The sequence below is a fragment of the Natrix helvetica genome (genome assembly GCF_964273705.1).
Source record: "Natrix helvetica genome assembly, chromosome: 5".
In the NCBI taxonomy this organism is placed as follows: Eukaryota; Metazoa; Chordata; class Lepidosauria; order Squamata; family Natricidae; genus Natrix; species Natrix helvetica.
In genome coordinates, this window is record NC_138551.1 from 19,049,130 (window position 1) to 19,071,036 (window position 21,907).

Sequence of the window (21,907 nt, forward strand, 5' to 3'; positions counted from 1 at the left end):
GAAGTCCTTGGCAGATGAAAGAATCCTCAACCAAATAATCCACTCAACCTGGGTGTCTTCCAAATGAATGGACTAAGACAATGGTCAAAGCAGGGAATAGAATAGAATAGAATATCAAAGTTGGAAGGGACCTTGGAGGTCTTCTAGTTCAACCCCCTGCTTAGGTAGGAAACCCTACACCATTTCAGACAAATGGTTATCCAATCTCTTCTTAAAAACTTCCAGTGTTGGAGCACTCACAACTTCTGGAGGCAAGTTGTTCCACTGATTAATTGTTCTAACTGTCAGGAAATTTCTCCTTAGTTCTAAGTTGCTTCTCTCTCCTTGATTAGTTTCCAGCCATTGCTTCTTGTCCTGCCCTCAGGTGCTTTGGAGAATAGTTTGACTCCCTCTTCTTTGTGGCAGCCCCTGGGATATTGGAACACTGCTATCATGTCTCCCCTAGTCCTTCTTTTCTTAAAACCAGTCTTATCCAATTCCAGCAATAATTGAAGTCCATACATCTGGAGGTGCCCAGACCAGTCTGAGGCCATAGCATAGCATCAAACTTTATTCCCTGATGGGGTGATTCCAAAATTTCACCACATTCCATCTCATATTTGGTATGAAGTTAATAAATCCGACACAAAGGGAAAAGTCCTCCACAGGTAGGTTCCTCACAAGGCTTTGAAGATGTATTCCTGATGGGAAATTCAGTCTTTGTGACCTCACCTTTTCATTTCAAGTGGTAGAGTTCAGGTACAGGTTAAACTAAGCCAAACTTCCTGGAAAGGACCCCATTTTGGAGAAACTTGTATTACACAGATGTGACCAATACCAAAATGTCAGTGATGTGAGAAAGGAATGGGAGTTTCTCTCAGAGCAGCATGTACCCATTGAGATCTAGGCTCAGAAAAGATTACAGTGAGCACCCAAGAGAATGGGATTTTCTAAAGCAGATCACCTCCCCCTGCCTCACGCTCCCTCCCTGATTTGATCTTTAATCCTTTTTACACTGGATTTCTTCTTTGCTCAGGAAATGCCAAGCTTGAAGGATCACCCATCCTCCCACATGAACCAGCCAAGGTAAAGCAGGAAGACAGCAAGGAGATGACCCGACCAAGTCGACCTGCTGTGAGTCCCATGCATCTTTTGTGATAGGCATCTGTCATAGATGAGCAGCACATGCTGCTCCTTTTTCTTAATTTCATGAATCATCTCTCGATTTGGGGAGCGGGGAGAGGAAAGAAGTATCAAGCACACTTAAAGTATAGTTCAGGTACCATATTTTTCGGAGTATAAGTATCTTTCTCCCCCCCCCTCCCCCCCCCCCCAAAAAAAAGATCTTGGAAATGTTGGTGCCGTCTGCAGGCTTCAGCAGGGCTGGGGCAAGGCAAAACCGGGAGTGTTTTCAGCCCTGCTGAAGCATGCAGAGAGCTGCTGGGGTGTGAGGGAAGGCAAAAACTTTTTTTTTTCTTACTTACCTCTTCGAAATCTTGGTGTGTCTTATACACCGATGCGTTTTATAGTCCGAAAAATACGGTACTTTTGTAAGTTGCTATAGTACAGGTAGTCCTCGACTTACAACCTCAGTTGAGCCCAAAGTTTACGTGAGAAGTTAGTTAAGTGACTTTTGCCCCATTTTACGGTTTTTCTTGCCACCTTTGTTAAGTGAGTCACTGCAGCTGTTGAGCTAGTAAGATGCTTGTTAAGTCAATCTGGCTTCCCCTTTCACTTTGCTAGTCAAAAGGTCACAAAAGGAGGATCACAGGACCCTGGGACCCTGCAACAGTCATAAATGTGAGTCAGTTGCCAAGCGTCTGAATTTTGATCACATGAGCACAGGGATGCTACAGCGGTCGTAAGTGTGAAAAACAGTCATCAGTCACTTATTTCAGTGTTGTTACTTCGAACGGTCACTAGTTGAGGACTGCCTGTACAGACAGTTGTCTGTCTAGTTCCTAATCGTTTGTTGACCTTGTTGTCATGATCTTCACTTGTTTTTATTTTGGGCTTATTTTTCAAGAAATTGTGGGTTGGTTCAGCACAGGATGAAGCACCGAAAGCCAGCTCAATGCCTTGATTCCTGACCGAAAGAAGTAGACAAGAAGGGATTTAATTAAATATCCCTTCGCCTGTGGCAAATCTAAACTACCATTATTTTTGCTAGAGATTTCACAAAGGCGTAAACTGAATGTGCCACTTCATACCATTTTGCGTTTTGACATTTGGCATTTCAAAATTGGAACAGGGTGCAGAAGAAATTACTTTGTTATTTTGCTTTTCTCTTTTTTTTTACCCTCGATAACTTTTAGTTTGTTTCTAACCTACTTCCTGATTTTTCTGACATTTTATCTTTCTGCCTACACTCAGCTAGTAATTTTTGTTTTATTTCTAACTGAAGGGGTTTTTCTGATGTGTTATTATTTATTTATTAAATTTATAAGTTTATTAAATGTATTAAAACTATAAGTCCCTCCAAATTAGGAGATCTAAACTGAAGAAAGAGAAGACAACTGGTCCAAGTACGTTCGCAAATCCCAGATTGAAGCCAATGTAGGAAAATAAGTCAGGACCTTTACTAGCTACTACATCAAAGATGATTGGTACCTTTACAATACAATACAATACAATACAATACAATACAATACAATACAATACAATACAATACAATACAATACAATACAATACAATAGTAGAGTTGGAAGGGACCTTGGAGGTCTTCTAGTCCAACCCCCTGCCTAGGCAGGAAACCCTATACCGTTTCAGACAGATGGCTATCCAACATCTTCTTAAAGACTTCCAGTGTTGGTGCATTCACAACTTCTGGAGGCAATTTCTGTTCCACTGATTAATTGTTCTAACTGTCAGGAAGTTTCTACTCAGTTCTAAGTTGCTTCTCTCCTTGATTAGTTTCCACCCATTACTTCTTGTTCTACCCTCAGGTGCCTTGGAGAATAGTTTGACTCCCTCTTCTTTGTGGCAACCCCTGAGATATTGGAACACTGCTATCATGTCTCCCCTAGTCCTTCTTTCTCTTAAGCTAAACATACCCAGTTCCTGCAACCGTTCTTCATATGTTTTAGTCTCCAGTCCCCTAATCACTTTGTTGCTCTTCTCTGCACTCTTTCCAGAGTCTCCACATCTTTTTTACATCGTGGCGACCAGAACTGAATGCAGTATTCCAAGTGTGGCCTTACCAAGTCATCACTTGGAATACTGCATTCAGTTCTGGTCGCCACGATGTAAAAAAGATGTGGAGACTCTAGAAAGAGTGCAGAGAAGAACAACAAAGATGATTAGGGGACTGGAGACTAAAACATATGAAGAACCTTTATTATAGTTTTTGTTCATGCAGGTTAAGAAATTCACAGAAGTATCATCATCTTACATTCTGAAATTATAGCAAATCTTCCAACCATGTAAAGCTACTCTGAGACATGCTACATTGAACACCAGTGTATCTGTAATACACTGTGGATTAAAATTGTTGTTTTCATGTGTGATTGGAAACCTAAGAAACGAAACATTTAGGCCCAGTTTTTTGGGGAGGGGAGTTCCTTTCTCTTGCTTGAATGATTTGTGAGCAGTAATTATGAAGCTCTACCTTGGATATCCAAATTATAATCGGGTTGCAGTTTGAGAGTGTATAAGCCAATTTTTTTTACTATTTAATTCTCTAGTTGGATGATGGTGAGCAGACTAATTTAAAAGTAATACCATGTATTGCTGCAGGTAATTGGAAACAATCCAGTCAGAATGAATGAGTCATTCATTACTAGACTTTGAAAAGGTATATTAAAAAATATTCATGCTGCCCAAATCTTAATTGAACTTGTTTTCATTTGGGGATGGGAGGGGGGGGGGGATTGACCTAAGCATTTAGGAATTGATTTGTTAGCAATGAAAATATTTGCTTAGATTAGGCCAAAAATTAATTATGTTTGTTGGTAGTAGAAGCTGTAGTTGTTGTTTTCTTTAATTGTATATAAAAAAGAATACAGTGGGATGTGGGAATAGGAAGACTGTATTCATCTGGAGAGTAGAAATAAAAGTGTCAAAACATTCATCTATAATTATATTCCTTAAACTATTAATGTTGGCTTGATGGTGATGATGTTTAATCTTATTGCCCATTATTTGAGCATGCCTTTCCTACATATTTCAAGGCATCGTCCATAAGATTTGCTCCTCCAATTTTTAGATTTGAGAATTTGAGAATTTAGAATAACGGAGTTGGAAAGGACCTTGGAGATCTTCTAGTCCAACCCCCTGCTTAGGCAGGAAACCCTACACCACTTCAGACAAATGGTTATCCAACATCTTCTTAAAAACTTCCAATGTTGGAGCATTCACAACTTCTGGAGGCAAGTTGTTCCACTGATTAATTATTCTAACTGTCAGGAAATTTCTCCTCAGTTGCTTCTCTCCTTGATTAGTTTCCACCCATTGCTTCTTGTTCTACCCTCAGGTGCTTTGGAGAATAGATTCACTCCCTCTTTTTTGTGGCAACCCCTGAGATATTGGAAGACTGCTATCATGTCTGCCCTAGTCCTTCTTTTCATTAAACTAGACATACCCAGTTCCTGCAACCATTCTTCATATGTTTTAGCCTCCAGTCCCCTAATCATTTTGTGGGAGTAGGTGTTCACAACTCCTAATTACGGTTGTAATCCCAAATATTATCTTACTTTCTTTTCTTGAACAACTGCCTTTTATACCTCAATCTCCTCTCACAAAACATTAGATTAACTAAAAAATGTTGAGAATTCCTTGTGGGTAGGATTCACAATATTTTTGCACTGGGATAATAAATCAGTAATCATCAGTAGTCTCATCCTCACACTAATGAATTAAATAGCCTTGCTTTTAAAGCAGAACAAATAATCCCGCATAGCAATGTTATGCTAATACGTTGTAACTTTAGGATAATCTTTGTTTTAATAAACTGTTCGAGTTAATCAGTTTGTTACGTGGCAGTGTTGTGTGTTGAATTTGATAACATTGCAAAGTTTGAATTGTTAGCTTCATGAAGTAAAACTTCAGTTGGATATTATTTATATTTTGGGACTTCTGATTTTATAACGTCTTAAAATTTGCAAAGAAGATTACCTCTAATATGGAATGGGGAATTTGGGTAACTTTACATTTATAACTTTTGCAGTTCCATTCTTCATATGTTTCAGCGTCCAGTCCCCTAATCATCTTGGTTGCTCTTCTCTGCACTCTTTCTAGAGTCTCAACATCTTTTTTGATTTTTTTCTATTTCTATATCAATCTGCCCAGAGTTCAATATGCTTGAGATAGATTTTGTTCATGAAGTTTTACAAAATGGCTAGAAAGATTCACAATTTGGCCTGAATAGTATTAGCCTTGATGGGTAGAGGGAAGATGGCACTTCGCTCTTTGTCTTCCTTACACAATCCCTGTAGACTTGACCTAGTCAAGCAAGTTGAGTGCAGAAATATCAAAGAGAACTCCACTGAGACTGGATTGTCAGGGTTTTTTTTAAAAAAAAAAATCCCAGTTTCTCCTATCAGGTTGTAAAGGATTGTTTATTTTTGTTTTTAAAAGACATTCCAAGACATTTTATTAAAAAAAAAAATAATTGTATGATGCAGGAATAACGAATACAGCCAGAGGAACAAACAAACCAACAGTATAGAAACTTGAATTTTTTTCAATGAGTTTCTTTTTCCCTAATCTTTTATATCTGAGCAAATATGCTAATAGTTTCCTTAGACTTAATATAGGGAGAGGTTGTAAGAGAGTTGATTGCAATTGTTTTGATCATCTTGTGTGTGTTTAATGCATTCTCTTCTAATTCATTTAATTAAACCTATTGTGCTTTTTATTTTTGCCCTACTGCTTTCCGTTGTGTGGCCATGAAAGCATGTAAGATTACAATAAATATCTCTGTACAGTTCTTACAACTTTTTGCCTCAAAACAACACTATTAAGATATAAATGAGGAACCTTAAATGGTGTATTAACTAGAAAATTCTTTGTGTCTAGTAATCTAGGTTCTAGCATTACAATTCATGGCCAATTTTGCATATGTATACATGCACATCGCATGCACATATTGTAAAATATGCACTCTGCCTATATATTTTGTATGTCATTATGCATAGCAATAGCACTTAGACTTATATACTGCTTTACAGTGCTTTATAGCCCTCTCTAAGCGGTTTACAGAATCAGCATATTGGCCCCAACAATCTGGGTCCTCATTTTACCCACCTCGGAAGGATGGAAGGCTGAGTCAACCTTGAGCCTGGTGGTATTAGAACTGCCAAATTGCAGGCAGCCGGCAGTCAGCACAAGTAGCCTGAAGTACTGCACTCTAGCCACTCCCCACCAAGACTCTGCATGATTTAAGCTATCGTGTGAGCTTTACATATACTGTATATTGTTAGTGATGATCATAGATAAGGAACCCACTTGATACGTTGCACTGAATTTCTAGAGAAATTGATATAAAGAGGTCGACATGCCTGTATGGGAAACATAATAGCCAACGTTAGTTCAGTTAGCATAATCTAAAGTCCATGGTACTCAGTCGTGGCTGACCTCATGCAATTCCTATTCAATTCCTATTCAATTCATTGAATGTGTTTAAGTGGAAGACATTTGGGGATCACCCAAAATGTATATTTGGAATCAATACCATTCTGAGATGGCATTGTTCCCAGTTTACTGTGATGACGACTGCATTCTTGTAACTGCCATAGCTGTCAATAGATTTAGGTATGCTAAATCTATCATAATGAGCTTGTTTGTGTGTCATGACAATATCATGCAGATGACACAAGTTCATTTGTGTCATTTGCATGACATAATGTTCAAGATGTCATTTTCCCCTTCCCTTGCTGGTCATGAACATGTCCATGGAAGGCTATAATAGCAATATCACTTATATACCACTTTATAGTGCTTTACAGCCCTTTCTAAGTGGTTTACAGAGTCAGCCTATTGCCCCCAACAATTTGGGTCCTCATTTTATCTGCCTTGGAAGGATGGAAGGCTGAGTCCACCTTGAGCCTGGTGAGATTTGAATTGCCAAATTGCTAGCAGGCAGCAGAAGTAGCCTGCAGTACTGCACTTTACCCACTGCGCCACTGTGGCTCATAAACACATGTTTACATGTAACCTATATGTCAGCAGTTTGCTGTTAGGTTTTCAGTTAGTATAAAGCCAGGGTGTTGTATCACAAAATCTATACATTCCATAATATTTGCCTTCTATATCAGCTGGCTGTTGCATTTCCTAATCCTCATACCGTCCCTTCTATAGTTCAGGTGAAAATTCATGTTGCTTTCTGGTTTTTTCCCTTCTCGTACAGGATCTGACTGCTTTAGCAAAAGAACTGCGGGAGCTGCGGATTGAAGAAACCAACCGGCCTTTAAAGAAAGTCACCGATTATTCCTCTTCCAGCGAGGAGTCTGAAAGCAGCGAAGAGGAGGAAGAAGACGGAGAAAGTGAAACACAAGATGGCACTGTGCCTGTCAGCGACATCCCACGGCTTATGTAAGACATCCTCTCTTGGTGAAGATAAACCCACAAATGCATCTCATTTCTGAATTGCTGGTTGCAATAATGTTTTATAGACATTATAAACATGGCGGCCCCCAAACCTTTTGGGGCACCTAGAACTGGTTCGATGGAAAGAAGTTTTTCCACAGACCGGTGGGTTTCATATGCTGCCTGCATCCCATTGACTGGAGTTGAACTGGTTTGCATGGCCCAGTTTTTGCCGTGCTGCGGCCTGGTGCCAGTCCACAGACCAGGGGTTGGAGACCTCTGCTGTAGACTATTGCTGAAAAAAGCCACACACACACACACCCATAATGTATGCAAAATATTTCCCACCAGATTAGGCCAGGAGCTTAGTCTCCTGTTCTCTCTTTCTGCCCAAAGAAAAGTGAACAATGCACAACAACAGTGGTGAAGGGACCCAGCAAGTAAATACATGCCCTTTCATTAGATTGTTTGGTAAGGAATCAGAGGATGGCAGTAAGCTGTAGGCAGGGGTGGGCTTCAAAGATTTCAGCAGCAGGTTCTCTGCTCAGTTGCTGGGGGGGCGTGGCCATGATGGGCGTGGCCTAGTTGGCCTCCTGCACCACAGCAGAGGGGGCGTTTTCGCCTTCCCCAGGCTCCAGAGGCCTTCTGGGAGACACATTTCCCCCCTCTCCCTGAGCCTCCGCGCAGACCTTTACCTCGCATCCAAAATGGGGTTGTGTGGAGACTCCTGGGAGGGCCGTGGTGGGGTGGCAGAGGTGGGGTGGACGGGACCAGCCAGGGGTGGGATTTGGAGGTTTTCCAAACCGGCCATAACGTTAGCTACATATTCTCCCAAATCCAGGCGAACCATGGATGTAGATGAGCAAAATGGGGGCCTATAGTCACATAGGACCCCCATGCCTCCTTTTTTGTGGTTTCTGGAACCACTTCTGAAGCCAATTACTTAGACTAGAGTGGCTGGTTTTTCTATCCTTTTGAAGTAAGAGATGTAACAAAATAGTTCTGTAAGCTGTAAAGAGGCTTCTCTGAATCAGTCAATCAATATCCCTTCCTCTCAATTCCTCTCCCTTAAAAAAACCAATGGGAATGCCCATAGATATATCCTGACCAGTGGTGGGATTCAAATTTTTTTACTACTGGTTCTGTGGGCATGGCTCGGTGGGCGTGGCAGGGAAAGGATACTGCAAAATATCCATTCCCACCCCATTCCAGGGGAAGGTTACTGTAAAATCCCCATTTCCTCCCAATCATCTGGGACTCGGGAGACAGAGAATAGATGGGGACGGGGCCAGTCAGAGGTGGTATTTACCGGTTCTCTGAACTACTCAAAATTTCTGGTACCAGTTCTCCAGAACTGGTCAGAACCTGCTGAAGACCACCTCTGATCCTGACTATGTCTGCTTTACATCATTCCTCCATCCCCTATTGCAGCTCTCCTGCTTCCAAAATGCATTAAGTGCAAGCATCAGCCACCAAGGTTATTCCTCCTTCTAATGCACATCTAGGCATTTTATGGACCATAGGTTATATCTGGCCCTTCGGCTGTCCCTGTCTGGCCTGCAGTGACGGGGTGGGGATGGCAAGACTGTAATGGTAGTAGCAGTGATGGCAATGACCCTTAACTGTCCCAGTTTCTCATGTGATTACTTGGGAAAGTGAATTGGCCACAGCTCCAATGACATACAATACAATACAATAGTAGAGTTGGAAGGGACTTTGGAGGTCTTCTAGTCCAACCCCCTGCCTAGGCAGGAAACCCTATACCGTTTCAGACAGATGGCTATCCAACATCTTCTTAAAAACGTCCAGTGTTGGAGCATTCACAACTTCTGGAGGCAAGCTGTTCCGCTGATTGATTGTTCTAACTGTCAAGAAGTTTCTCCTCAGTTCTAAGTTGCTTCTGTCCTTGATTAGTTTCCACCCATTGCTTCTTGTTCTATCCTCAGATGCCTTGGAGAATAGTTTGATTCCCTCTTCTTTGTGGAAGCCCCTGAGATATTGGAACAATGCTATCATGTCTCCCCTAGTCCTTCTTCCTCTTTAGCTAAACATACCCAGTTCCTGCAACCGTTATAATGTTCATTGAGCAAGTTAGCTGAATTCTTGGAAGACCTAGCTGTCCAAGCCCTACATTTCCACCTTGAAGTAGAGTTCCTAATGCAATATTTATGAAATCGTGAATTTGGGCTCCACAAAGTGTATTCTTAATGTAGCAACAGTCAATCCTGTCTGTCAATGGAATGTATTTCTCTCATACATTCTTTCTCATTCGCATACTGAAGAATTTGGGAATGGATCTTTTGAAAAATCCCCGAATTATTTTGTTTTTTAAAAAAAGAACGCTCTCTGAAGTCTTCTGTGTTTCAAATATAGAGATTGTTACTTTATTTGGCAGGCACCATCTTTAATATTTGAACATGTCGTTGCCATTTGCATCAACAAACACTTCAGCAATTTCTTGAAATTCTGAAGGCTGACCAAATTGAACAGTCCATCCGGTTCATGAAATGAGCATCTTTTAATTTATCTTTCTATAAATGTTATCTAGGTCAATATCTGCCTTCAGGCAGAAACGTGCAGCTGTTGCTTATTTTCATTAGTCAACCAAAAGCATATGGCTCAAGTTTAGGCAGTTAGTTTGTTTGCATTTTGCTTAATGTGGTGAAAAATATTCTGTATTGCAATTTTATGTTGGAGAGCTGTCAAAAATAAAAATGGCCTGGTTGGGACGTATGCACTTGACAATAATGCTAGCCGAGGGAATAACTTTGAAAATAGCCTATTTGTGGCAAGAACTGCCTGCCTGAAATTTAGTCATATAACAATAAATTCCTTATCCCTAATCCCATTCGTCTTGCTTCTGCTGAAGGCAAGAAGAACCTCACAATATGAATTATAATGGTACGGTGAATACTTGAAACTATTACAATATTGGGGATCAAAATAGATATGATGATGGATGTGGGTGCCCCATCACTGGAGGTTTTTAAGAAGAAATTGGGCAACCATTTGTCTGAAATAGTATAGGGTTTCCTGCTTGAGCAGTGGGTTGGACTACAAGACCTCCAAGGTCCCATCTACCACCGGCAAGGTTAGCAAAGATGTTCCAAAACATGTCTGCCAAATGTTGGAAATGTAATCAGACACCGGGCACATATTATCATGTGGTGGACATGTGCAAAGGCCAAAAAAAAGGACAAAAATGCACACAAATGCTTAGAAAAAAATGTTAAAGCAACATATAGATTTGTAAGCCAGAAATATTTTTGTTAGGCATAGTACCAGCAAAGTATAAATAAAGGGAATATATACTTAATATTGCATATCTTGACAGCAAGAATTGCATTTGCACTGCACTGGAAAAATGAGGAAATACCTACAGAAGAGAGTGTAATTTTAAAAAAAATACTAGATTGTGCAGAAATGGATAGGTTGACATTAAAGATAAAGAATAAAGAAGATACGGAATATTTTCTACCATGGAACTTGTTTTATCAATGGCTTGATAATAGAACTAGAGTTTAGAAATTGGATAAATATTATTATGTGTAAGGAAATTGACCCACACGATACACTCTTCACAAAGCACTTATGCATGTAAAAGAAGAATGTATAAATAAACAAAAAAAAAAGACCTTCAAGGTCCCTTTCGGCTCTGTTATTCTGGTATTGCATTCAAAACTCCTTTATATAGGAGCACAATAGCCGTGCGTGAATGAAAGGTACAGCTTTGATTGTGATGCAGTGACCAACCACCAGACCGACTCCCTGCTTCCCTGTAGATGTTGCTCCTGGGTACCCAGGTATGCCTGAAGGAGTTTTCAGCATCAGCTGGGTGAGCACATGTGCTCTGATGTTTAGAGTAAAAGACAGATAACATTGGATATAAGTTTCCCATTTAAAGAGGCATCCTGCAGTTCCCCTGTCTTTCTCCTTGAAGTTTGTTCAGAAAATACATTTCATGGAGTGGTCAGAGTTGTATATTATTAGAATGTGACAGGAAGAAGCACAGGATGAGTCGAAAATGTAATGTCAAGCTTTGTGTTTCCCATTCCAAAAAAAAAAAAAGGGGGGGGGACACAAGTTTAGGATCAGAACCTATCCTATCCCTGTAGAATTGCTTTGTCAGGCAATAGATACCAAGAATGAGAGAGACCGGAATTTTGGGAACATGAGGAAGAATCCTTTAGCTTCTGATTCTGATTTTCTTAAATCTTGGCAATTACAAATCTTTTAAGATTACTTTCTTTTTCTATAGTCGTCATGTATTTATCACGAGAAACCAACTGTTCTCTTTTCGTTTTGAAAACTCCTATTTTTCAGACCAACAGGAGTGCCAGCCAACAACGAGTCCTACAATCTAGGAATGGTGTCGAGCCATGGTGGTCTGGAGCCCCCCCACCCCGACAAATTTAGCAGTATTTCAAGAGAAGGGACTTTAATGATAAGGGAGGTAAGTGGGTGGCAACCATTTCTTCTCTGCGGTGTCTTTGAGAGATAATGTCTTCGTAGGCTATGAATAATAATTACACTGTGTATTCTGAGCACAGAGTGATTGATTAAACTGTGCTGGTTTGCAGCTGATTAATATAATTATAACATCTAAACAAAAGATGTGTCTTAACTATAAACAGCACCCAACACTTTAGGACATAGCAAGGTTGTTTTCAGATCTTCATCTTCCTTCAAACTGACTTTAAAGCATGCAATTTGCACACAATGGATATTGTAAAAGTGAAACAGAAACTTGGTTCACATACTACAAGTAGTCCTCGGCTTATAACTGTTCATTTAATGACCATTCAAAGTTGCAACAGTCACTTATGACCATTTTTCACAGTTACAACTTTTGTAGCATCCCCATGGGCATGTGATCAAAATTCAGATGCTTGACAACCAATTGATACTTGGCCATTGCTGTGTCCCAAAATCATGTAGTCACCTTTTGCGTCCTTTTGACAAGCCAAATCAATGGGGGAAGCCAGGTTCACTTAGCAACCGAGTTACTAAGTTATCAACTGCAGTGATTCACTCAACAACTGTAGCAAGAAAGGTCACAAAATGGGGCAAAACTCACTTAACAAAAGTTTCACTTAACAATAGAAATTTTGGTCTCAAAAAATCGTGGATTGCCTGTATATGGAAGAGATTCTCAGTTGCTAATTTAGATTAATTATAATTCTTATCACACCAATTATTATATCTTGGTCTATATTCAGAGAAGAGAAGGAAGACCCTCTCTAAAAGTCAGTGGTGAAAAACACACTTGTGGGGATTTTTTGTAAACATAATAGGGACTAAATAACATAACAGAGCTGAAGAAGCTTCTTGGATGAGAAGTGAAATGTCTTCAAAGAAAAACCAGAAAGACCAGTTGCCTCTTGAAAAAAGCACCTTTGGGACAACTAGGATCTGGATGACTGAGAATTTCCATAGACATAATAGGGACAAGACAATTGCACTAATGTAACAAAGGAGCACTTCGGTAAAAGTCATTGAGGCAAAGCTACAACTCTTTGTGGATTGCCATAATTATTATCCTGCCATTGACAGATGAACTTTATATGTGGCAGATCATGATAGCAATAGCACTAGACTTATATACCACTTTACAGTGCTTTACAGCCCAATCTAAGTGGTTTACAGAGTCAGCATATTGCCTCCAACAATTTGGGTCCTCATATGATGATATGATGATGATACGCAGTGGCTCAGTGGCTAAGACGCTGAGCTTGTTGATCAGAAAGGTCAAAGGTTCAGTGGTTCGAAGCCCTAGTGCTGCGTAATGGAGTAGCTCCCGTTACTTGTCCCAGCTTCTGCCAACCTAGCAGTTTGAAAGCACATAAAAAATGCAAATAAAAAAATAGGAACCACCTTTGGTGGGAAGGTAACAGTGTTCCATGCGCCTTTGGCCTTTAGTCATGCCACCCACATGACCACAGAGATGTCTTCGGACAGCGCTGGCTCTTTGACTTTGAAACGGAGATGAGCACTGCCCCCTAGATTTGGGAATGACTAGCACATATGTGCGAGAGGAACCTTTACCTTTATGAGGATAAGTAACTGCACTAAACATTGTCCCAAATATGTGTTTCCAAAAGGCAACTGGATTTTCTTGGGTTTTTTTTCCTTTGAATTTTTTTTTCTTCTCATCCAAAAAGCTGCTTCAGTTATTCTTCAGTTCTAGAACTGAAGCAGCCAGTTGGATGAGAAAAGGAAATATTTCAAGCACCTTTAGGACAACCATGAGCGGGATGGTTGAGAATTTCCAGAGGCATTGGCCCCAAACGTCATTTTGCTCAGGCTGCTTCCTGCTAAAATGTTTCCTCCTGGAGAAATAATACTGCTTTCCTCTCTTTGTATAAAAAGAGTAGGTTTGCTTGATGAGACTGTCAAGACAAAAAGGTCAGATTGTAGGAGGCAAGTGAAGGCAGGATAATTTAGCTAAGGGCATGAGCCAGCCCATATTCTGTCTTGTTTTGTCCCACGGGAAAACACATTGATTCAGAGCCACTCTCTTTTATTCCATTCTGTCTTTCATTCATGAGTTAGAGCCATTCCTCCCTCTTTTCTCTTCCTTCAAAACATTACCTATACACCAGTGGTGGGTTCCAGATCCCGTTCCGGTACAGTTGGAATGGGCCCTGCGGGGTCCACATGGACACGTGCAGTGTGCGCGCACACATGCAGCACGCTCATGCATCTTAGCACCTCTGCGAGCCTCCGCAATGCTCCAGCTGCTCAGTGGAGCATCACACAGGCACTGTAAGCGCCATGTCTGTGCGCGGAAGCACCGAAGACTTAAAAGACCGGTAAGGAGCTCGGGCGGGCAGGTGGCTCCTCCGGAGCACCCTACCGGAACGGTATCTGGTGCTCCCGCCAGGCTCTAGTACACCTGTACCGGGGCGTACCGCCTGCAACCACCACTGCCATACACCATGAAAACAATCTTGGGAAAAAGAAAGTCCATCTATCTTTTTTTTCTTAAGCCCTATGCCTGAACAAGTAGAAGAAGATGATTCATGGTCAGAACTCCTATCTTAAGAAAAAAGGACAGCATCCAGACAATAAAGGCTAGATCAGCGTATCATTCACAAGGATACCTGACATCTTACATGAAGATCACCAGCCCTGTCCAGTAATCATCTGTGGTATTAAATGACCCCGTTCCCTTTGTGAGGAAGCAGTAATGTTGCTTATTGTTGAAGCCAGCTATAGTTTCTTTTTAGAAGCAAGTATGGGGTGTTCCCAGCTAATTTTATTTCTGGTGCAGTGACAGCATTATCAGTTCTTGTCATATTCTATTGTCTTAAGAGACGAAAACGTATGAAGAGCGGTTACAGCAACTGGGTAGGGAAAGTCTAGTGAAGAGAAGGACCAGGAGAGACATGGTAGCAGTGTTCCAGTATTTGAGGGGCTGCCATAAAGAGGAAGGGGTCAAGCTGTTTTCCAAGGCACCCGAAGGCCAGACAAGGAATAATGGATGGAAACTGACCAAGGAGAGATTCAACCTAGAAATAAAGGAGAAATTTTCTGACAATCAACCAGTGGAACAGAAGTTGCCTTCACAAGTTGTGGGAGCTTCATCACTGGAGGTTTTCAAGAAGAGACTGGACTGCCATTTGTCAGAAATGATGTAGGGTCTTCTGCTTGGGCAGCGGGTTGGACTAGATGACCTACAAGTTCCAACTCTATTAATCTGTTATATCTGTCTTTTCATTGCGGGGGCAGGAGCTAGAATGATCGCAGGGTATTTCTCTGTACAGAGTACATGTCCATGCAATTGTCAAGCTACTCACTGGCACTTTCTCTACTTCGGAAATCCCTCAAAGTGGTTATAGCAGGCACATCTTCCAGGGCTCACGGATTATGTTTAAACATCTGTTTTCACTTTGTGACCTGGAAATGCACAGGTAGCCATGGAATAAAGCATCTATAATGGGAAGAAGAAAATATAGGTGCAAAATTGTCACCTAAATAGTAGTTTTAGGCATCTTAGATAGATTTTCAATCTAGATTCTCTGATTGTGTCAATATAATCATATTCCAAGCCTTAAATGGTCATTCCCGGATGCAGTTTAGTAATAGAACTAGAACTAGCTTTGCTGGCTGAGGAATGCTGGGAATTGAAGTCCACAAGTCTTAAAGTTGCCAAGGTTGGAGACCCCCGTCCTAGAAAATGTAAGTTCTAGTATTTTCCTCCTCTGGATCTCATTGGCAGCGCCTCATGTTTTAAGGTCTGCTGATAAAAGACCTGCTATAAAACACTCTCTGTGAAAGTCTTCTACTTTACACATCCTTTTTCCTCTTTAAAATATGATTCTTGTGCAAATGAGACATAAGATACTGACATAATCCAGATGGTAGTGGAGAAAGTCTCCCAACATGTTGACATAAAATGTGAGCTGTACCAAAATAGTACAGTGGGAAGGGCAATATAGGGAGCTGGCTTCTTTTCTTTCTTTTCTTCTTCTGTCTGTCTTTCTTCTTTCTGCCTTTCCTTCTTTCTTTCCTTTTTCTTTCCTTCCTTCTGTCTTTCTCTTTCTTTCCTCCATTCCTTTCTCCATTTTCTTTCATTATTTCCTCCATTTTCTTTCATTCTTTCCTTTATTTTCTTTCTTTATTGATTTTCTTTTCTTTGTTTTCTTTCTTTCTTCCCTCTTTCCTTCTTTCTTTCATTTTCTTTTCTTCATTCTGTCTTTCCTTCCTTCCTATCTTCCTTCATTTTCTTTCTTTATTGATTTTCTTTTCTTTGTTTTCTTTCCTTCTTCCCTCTTTCCTTCTTTCTTTCCTTTTCTTCATTCTGTCTTTCCTTCCTTCCTTTCTTCCTTCATTTTCTTTCATTCTTTCCTTTATTTTCTTTCTTTATTGATTTTCTTTTCTTTGTTTTCTTTCTTTCTTCCCTCTTTCCTTCTTTCTTTCATTTTCTTTTCTTCATTCTGTCTTTCCTTCCTTCCTATCTTCCTTCATTTTCTTTCTTTATTGATTTTCTTTTCTTTGTTTTCTTTCCTTCTTCCCTCTTTCCTTCTTTCTTTCATTTTCTTTTCTTCATTCTCTTTCCTTCCTTCCTATCTTCCTTCATTTTCTTTCATTCTTTCCTTTATTTTCTTTCTTTATTGATTTTCTTTTCTTTGTTTTCTTTCTTTCTTCCCTCTTTCCTTCTTTCTTTCATTTTCTTTTCTTCATTCTGTCTTTCCTTCCTTCCTTCCTATCTTCCTTCATTTTCTTTCTTTATTGATTTTCTTTTCTTTGTTTTCTTTCCTTCTTCCCTCTTTCCTTCTTTCTTTCATTTTCTTTTCATTCTGTCTTTCCTTCCTTCCTATCTTCCTTCATTTTCTTTCTTTATTGATTTTCTTTTCTTTGTTTTCTTTCTTTCTTCCCTCTTTCCTTCTTTCTTTCATTTTCTTTTCTTCATTCTGTCTTTCTTTCCTTCCTTCCTATCTTCCTTCATTTTCTTTCATTCTTTCCTTCCTTCCTTCATTCTCTTTCTTTACTGATTTTCTTTTTTTCATTTTCTTTCTTTCTTTTTTTCCCCTTCACTCTCTTTCTTTCCTTCCTTCCTACATTTGTTTTCTTTCACGATTTCCTTCGTTTTCTTTCTTTCTTCGTTTTCTTTCTTTCTTTTTCCTTCTTTCTTTTTCCTTCTTTGCCTTTGGCAAAAAAAAATCATGTGCGAAATTGCATTTGTGTCTTCTCTGTGTAGTCCCTTTTTTTTTTTTTTTTGCAAAAGTGTATGAAAGTGACCTTAAACTTGATGGGATTTGAGGACCATGCTGTGATGAGTGCCTCAGATTTCTATTTCTCTCTCTTTCTGTCCTCCCCTAAATAAATCGTTGCCCTCTGATTAAATTGAGAGTTTTAAGAATTGTGGCAGATGCGTTTATGCAGCCTGGGGTAATCTCTTTCAGGTACATTACCCTGCTCCAGAGTCTTTCCTTAATAAGTGACACATTAGGCACAAACAGCAGGTTGCTGCAGCTGTAACACATGGCTGACAATTTCTGCCAGACTTGTAATTCAGCTAAAATAGCATCAACTGGCTTTCTTTCTCTTTTTCATCCCTCCCCTTTTTTTTTTCATTGCCAGCAGAGACTAGAAGGAAGAACAGATTTCTTTTTTCTTTTGCTAGATTAGATTGCATTTCTCCAGCCGCAGATGGAAGGTGGTGGAAGGGAAGAGATGCTGAAATGGAAGCACTTAAGCTTCATTGAATCTAATACACAAGTAAGCTTGTGTGCTCTATGGCAGGGGTCTCCAACCTTGGTAACTTTAAGACTTGTGAGGACATCAACTCCCCAGCTGGCTGAGGAACTCTGGGAGTTGACGTCCACAAGTCTTAAAGTTGCCAAGGTTGGAGACCCCTGCTCTACGGGAACAATAGAAACTTACTTATCTGTGCAGGGGAAACTACTTGTGCACTTCGACTTAGAGTAGCCTGCCTACTCAGGGGCTGCCACAAAGAAGAGGTAGTCAAGCTATTCCCCAAAGCACCTGACAAGAAGCAATGGGTGGACACTAATCAAGGAGAGAAGCAACTTAGAACTGAGGAGAAATTTCCTGACAGTTAGAACAATTAGTGGGACAACTTGCCTCCAGAAGTTGTGAATGCCCCAACACTGGAAGTGTTTAAAAGAAGAAATTGGATAATCGTTTGTCTGAAATGGTGTAGGGTTTCCTGCCTAAAGGGGGGGGGGGGGGGGTTGACTAGAAGATCTCCAAGGTCCCTTCCAACTCTGTTATTCTATTCTATTCTAGCCACTGTGAAAAAGAAATAGCTTGGAAAAATGTCCAGGGGTTTTGGTGAATTCCAGATTACGTAACCCAAAGGGCTGGAGTTACCAACACTTTCTGTTGTTGGTGGCCATGCGAAAAAGTGGTGACTGTTTTTGTTTGATTTTCAAATAAGTATTAGTGCAGAGATACACATTGTGATCCTCCAGAGCTGGACACAATTTATGAACAGCCAGGTTACATACAAATGCAAGGTTTTCCAAAAGTGTTGCCATCTGGAATAAAGGAGATGTTATTAAATCAATGGGAAGCAATCCCAACTAATGTAGGTCAGGTGTGCTTTTAATTAGGAACTGATTTGATGAGGTTAAAACGCAGTGAAAATAAATATCCTTTTGTCTCTGTGTGTGTGTGTCCAGGTCCACCTTTTTTTTTTAACATGGCCCTGACTGACTGGATAAAAGAAGGCCAAGACTATTACAAGCCAAAACCATGGGGTTAAAATAAAATACCATTTTGCAATTTTTTTTCTTAATTTTGTAATTACTACACCAGATAACTGTCCTATGCCAGGATCTAAATCCAGATTTCTGGTTTGGATGCAGTGATTCTGCCAGAATAGAGCATATTTTTTCAAACAACCTATCATCTACCCTTATCCCACACAAGTTTCATTCTCTTTGCATGCCAATCTTGGTAGCTGCATCAAAATTAATTCGTACCATTTCTCTGTTACACCCAGACAGCAAACAATGGTTTTGTCAATGTACTTTAAAGCCTGGTTTCATATAATGCATTGGAGACCCAAGGCTGATCCCTAGTTTCTCTGTTAAGACATAGTCTGACCGGTTTTAGGTATAAGCACAGATCCCTGGATGTCAGGAGAGGAGATCCAAGGCCAGTTCTATACAGCTCATTCAATAGGCAGTGAGTGGAATTCATGCAAACTCTGCTTCTGAAATGTGTTAAGCTGTAATATTTATCTCCAGACCAATTTAATGAGAACATGTAAGAAAGGATATTATTGCTCATTTACTCAAGAGATCCTGGCATGGTTCAAACTGTACAGCAAAGGGGACTTAAAATTCCAGGCAACTTTCCAGCCCAGATCTGAATGAGTATGGTACTACCCTGTTTCCCCGAAAATAAGACCCAACCGGAAAATAAGCCCTAGCATGATTTTTTTTCAGGATGCTAGTAATATAAATCCTATCCCAGAAATAAGCCCCAGTTAAGATTGTCAGCCAGATGGGTGCATTTAATGCTGTATTTCCATGAAAATAAGTCCTAACCATAAAATTAGACCTAATGCATATTTTGGAGCAGGGGTGAAATGCTCTGAAGTCTGCTACTTGTATGCTTGCACACGCATGCGCACCAAATTTTTTAAAAACTTTTTTAGCAATTTTTTTACTACCGGTTCTGCCAAACTGGTAGGTAAAAATTGCTTTTGAAAATTTTGTGATGATCAGCTGTGTGACCATCAGCTGTGCCACACAATTGTTGGAACTTTTTTTTTTACTTTTTAAAGCATTTTTAACTACCAGTAAAAAAATGCTTTAAAAAGGTTTTTAAAGTCCCGATGATCAGCTGTGGTGCAATCGGCTGTGCCACACGATCGTTGGAACTTTTACTACCAGTACAGGCGAACCAGCCCGAACCGGTAGCATTTCACCCCTGTTTTGGAGCAAAAAATAATATAAGGCCTGGTCTTATTTTCGGGGAAGCACGGTAACTTAGAGCTCCCCACCTGTTTCTGGACAACTAGAAGGAACCAGAGAAAAGTTATCAGACAGCAGATGTTAGCTTCGCCCTTTTCTTGACTTAATATTGTTTTGATATTGGATTTATGCCACACACAAAGCCCACCTGTTTCTGGACAACTAGAAGGAACCAGAGAAAAGTTATCAGACAGCAGATGTTAGCTTCGCCCTTTTCTTGACTTAATATTGTTTTGATATTGGATTTATGCCACACACAAAGCCAGGAGTGGTAATGTTTGTGCGGGATCACATGTTGCACTATTTCTGGGGGCTACAAGGACTGGATTCGTATCATCACCAGACTCTACAAGGAAAACATTTTGGCCCATTTTACACCCTTTTTTTACCTCAGTTGTGAATCACTGCATTCATTAAGTTAGTAACACGGTGTTCTGTCCCAAGCCTCTACAATATATACAGACACAGACTTGGCTGTCTGCCACAACTAAGGAGGGAGATAAGCAACCCCTTGGCTGGGAGCCCAGAAAGCTATCTCTATGAAACAAGGTTTGAACTCATGAAATTCTCCCAATCTTTCTCTACAGCTGGATCAGTAAATTGTTGTTTCCTGCAAAATTCCTCTCCCGTCGCCCCACCTATAAGCTCTCTGGGAGGGGCCAATCAGTAGCCACCTGTTCCTATTTCCTTCTGTGACCCTTTTTCCAAAGCTGCTCCCTCCTCCTTGCAGCCCTACGTACGTCAGGGACAGCCTCCCTCTGTTCTTCCTCACTGCTCCCTGACTCAGACGCCACCTGGTGGCCAACAGGGCTCTCTAATCCCTGCTCTGACAACAAACACCCCCCCCCCCCAGTCTTCCTCAGCCTCCAGGGCAGTCCCATAGTGTTCATCGCTGTCAGATTCCACCAACAGCTCAGCCGGCCGCTGTTGGGCCACAACACAGGGTTGTTAAGCAAATGTGGCTTTTCCATTGATTTTGCTTGTCAGACAGTCGCAAAAGATGATCACATGATCCCAGGACACTGACAATCATAAATATGAATCAATTGCCAGGTGTCTCAATTTTGATCACGTGACCATGGGGATACTGCAATGATCGTCAGTGTGAAAAATGGTCATGTCACTTCTTTTAGTCCTGTTGTAGCTTTGAACAGTCACTAAATGCACTGTTGTAAGTCGAGGATTACCTGTCCTAATCTGGTCATCATAGACCAGGTAGGCTGAAGTATCATGGAGTTGAAGATTAGTTCCTCTGGGTGATAGCTACCGTATTTTTCGGAGTATAAGATGCACCCTTTCCCCCCCAAAAAGGGGGTGAAAATCTGAGTGCGTCTTATAGACTGAATACAGCATTTTTCGCCTTCCAAAACCCATCTGCTTCACAAAAATGGACATGCAGAGGGTTTGGAAGGCCTGCAAAATGCTGGGGAGGGCAAAAATGAGTAAAAAACAGGCTGATTTTTGCTCGTTTTTGCCCCCTTCAGGCCCAAGAACACTCTACAAGCCTCCTTGTTTTGGCAAAAAAATGGGCCCGTTTTCATGAAAAATGGGCCAATTGTTGCCCCCCCCCCAGCCCTCAGGAGCACTTTGCAGCCCTCTCAAACTCTCTGCATGCCCCGTTTTTCACAAAAAATGAGGCGTGCAGAGGTTTTGGGAGGTTTGCAGAGTGCAAAAATATATATATTTTTTAATTTACGTCTTCAAAATCTTGGTGCGTCTCATACTCCGGTGCGTCTTATACTCTGAAAAATATGGTAGTTGGAGAAAGCTTCTGTAAAGGAAATTTTAATATTACCAATCTGAAAATGCAGCAGGTATTGGACATTAGTATATTTCCCATGGGAGAGTCGGTCTATGCTGTTCAGCATTGTCAAAATTGAACCTCGCCACCCAAAGATAAAGAATGAGACCAAATAATTATGTCAAGCACCTTTTAATATGCCTTCTTATAA

General features: G+C 40.5%; 1 protein-coding gene across 9 annotated transcripts in view; it reads left to right on the forward strand.

Annotated features, from left to right (window-relative positions):
• Window positions 1-21,907, forward strand: part of TNIK (TRAF2 and NCK interacting kinase) — a 381,221-nt gene that overhangs the window by 328,055 nt on the left and 31,259 nt on the right. For all 9 annotated transcript variants that reach the window (XM_081954743.1, XM_081954744.1, XM_081954747.1 and 6 more), the window contains 3 exons: window positions 1,016-1,113; window positions 7,325-7,509; window positions 11,827-11,956. In XM_081954743.1, the coding sequence (XP_081810869.1) occupies window positions 1,016-1,113; window positions 7,325-7,509; window positions 11,827-11,956 (413 nt within the window). The remainder of the gene's footprint in view (window positions 1-1,015; window positions 1,114-7,324; window positions 7,510-11,826; window positions 11,957-21,907) is intronic.